Raw genomic sequence first — 1,211 nt, forward strand, 5'->3', positions numbered from 1 at the left:
AAAGTTTTCGGTTGCGGTGGAGGCCTGCCTTTCGGTCAGCCCGACCGCCCCCGCGCCGCCCCCCGCCCTCCTGCCCCGGGGACCCCCAAGGCATCATCGCCTCCTAGCCCACGTGATGGCCTCACGATTTTGGCCGAGATGACCTTGGGTGGATCCATCTGATCCACCCTCGACGGACCAGATGGCCATTCTGATCCGCCGAAGACGTAGCTTCCGCACCAGATGGCGTGCGTTGCCAGGCAGATGTGAATCGTTACGCCTACTAAGCCTTGCCGCCTCATGCACATCAAATTGCCGTCACACCTGATACTCAATATTAATGTACTGTCCTGCAGAACCAACTCATGTTTGCATACTTACCGTATAATTTACAACTCATCATTATTGATTTAATGTATTATGCCTACTTATCTTTTCAAATAAAACTCACTACTGTAAGTTGCTGTTTTTTACATTCCATTTAAAACATTCTAATTAACTATTAAGAAACCTTGCTAAAATACGTAGTTACGAGTGACGTTATTATACCTAATTAGAAAACATTATGACCCACTTTTGTGTTTACATTGTATGTTAATCATTTATTAAAAAACTCTCACAACTGAAATATGTTGTGAAGAGTGACGTTATTTAACCTAATTAAAAATTAAAATACTCAGTGTTGCATTTACGTTGTCTTTTAAACATTCTAATTAGCATATTAAAATTAATCTCATATTTAATACATTGTTTTCCTAGATATTACGGATTAATAACATTCTATTTATAGAAGATTACTTCCTATTTATAAAAAGATTATACTCGTTGCACCTTGTCTAAGCTAATTGTTTATTTCATTTATACGAAGTTTACTTTTGCCAGTACCTAATTGAAGGAGACCCCGATTAACATTTTTATAAGTAAAAAATTTATATTCAAACAATAGCTAATTCACCAATAATTAATACATAAAATTATGCTAATTTAATGTTTACCATATTACATCCCTTTAAACTGTTTACATTACACTGTTTTAAAGTAGAAATATACTTTGACATTACATTCTTTATAGTAAAAAAGTGCTTTAAACTAAAAAAAATATATTATTATCAGTATTAAATTATGGATATTTGGATCTTTATATGATGAAATGTAATGAGAGCTGATAACTTTTCTACTTTGAGCAGTGTAATGTAAACAAAGAACTGAGTTTGCCAATTATTAGATAAATG

General features: G+C 34.6%; 1 protein-coding gene across 1 annotated transcript; it reads right to left on the reverse strand.

Moving 5' to 3' along the window:
• Nucleotides 1-35: 35 nt before the first annotated feature.
• Nucleotides 36-1,068, reverse strand: Tsp_14804 (conserved hypothetical protein; the record flags this gene model as incomplete). The annotated part of the gene is made up of 2 exons (XM_003370025.1): nt 36-303; nt 1,030-1,068. Coding segments are annotated over 2 exons (307 nt in total), but the record flags the coding sequence as incomplete, so codon positions are not given.
• Between the last annotated feature and the right edge of the window lie 143 nt (nt 1,069-1,211).

Source organism: Trichinella spiralis (genome assembly GCF_000181795.1).
Source record: "Trichinella spiralis strain ISS 195 chromosome Unknown Scfld1322, whole genome shotgun sequence".
NCBI classification, from domain to species: domain Eukaryota; kingdom Metazoa; phylum Nematoda; class Enoplea; order Trichinellida; family Trichinellidae; genus Trichinella; species Trichinella spiralis.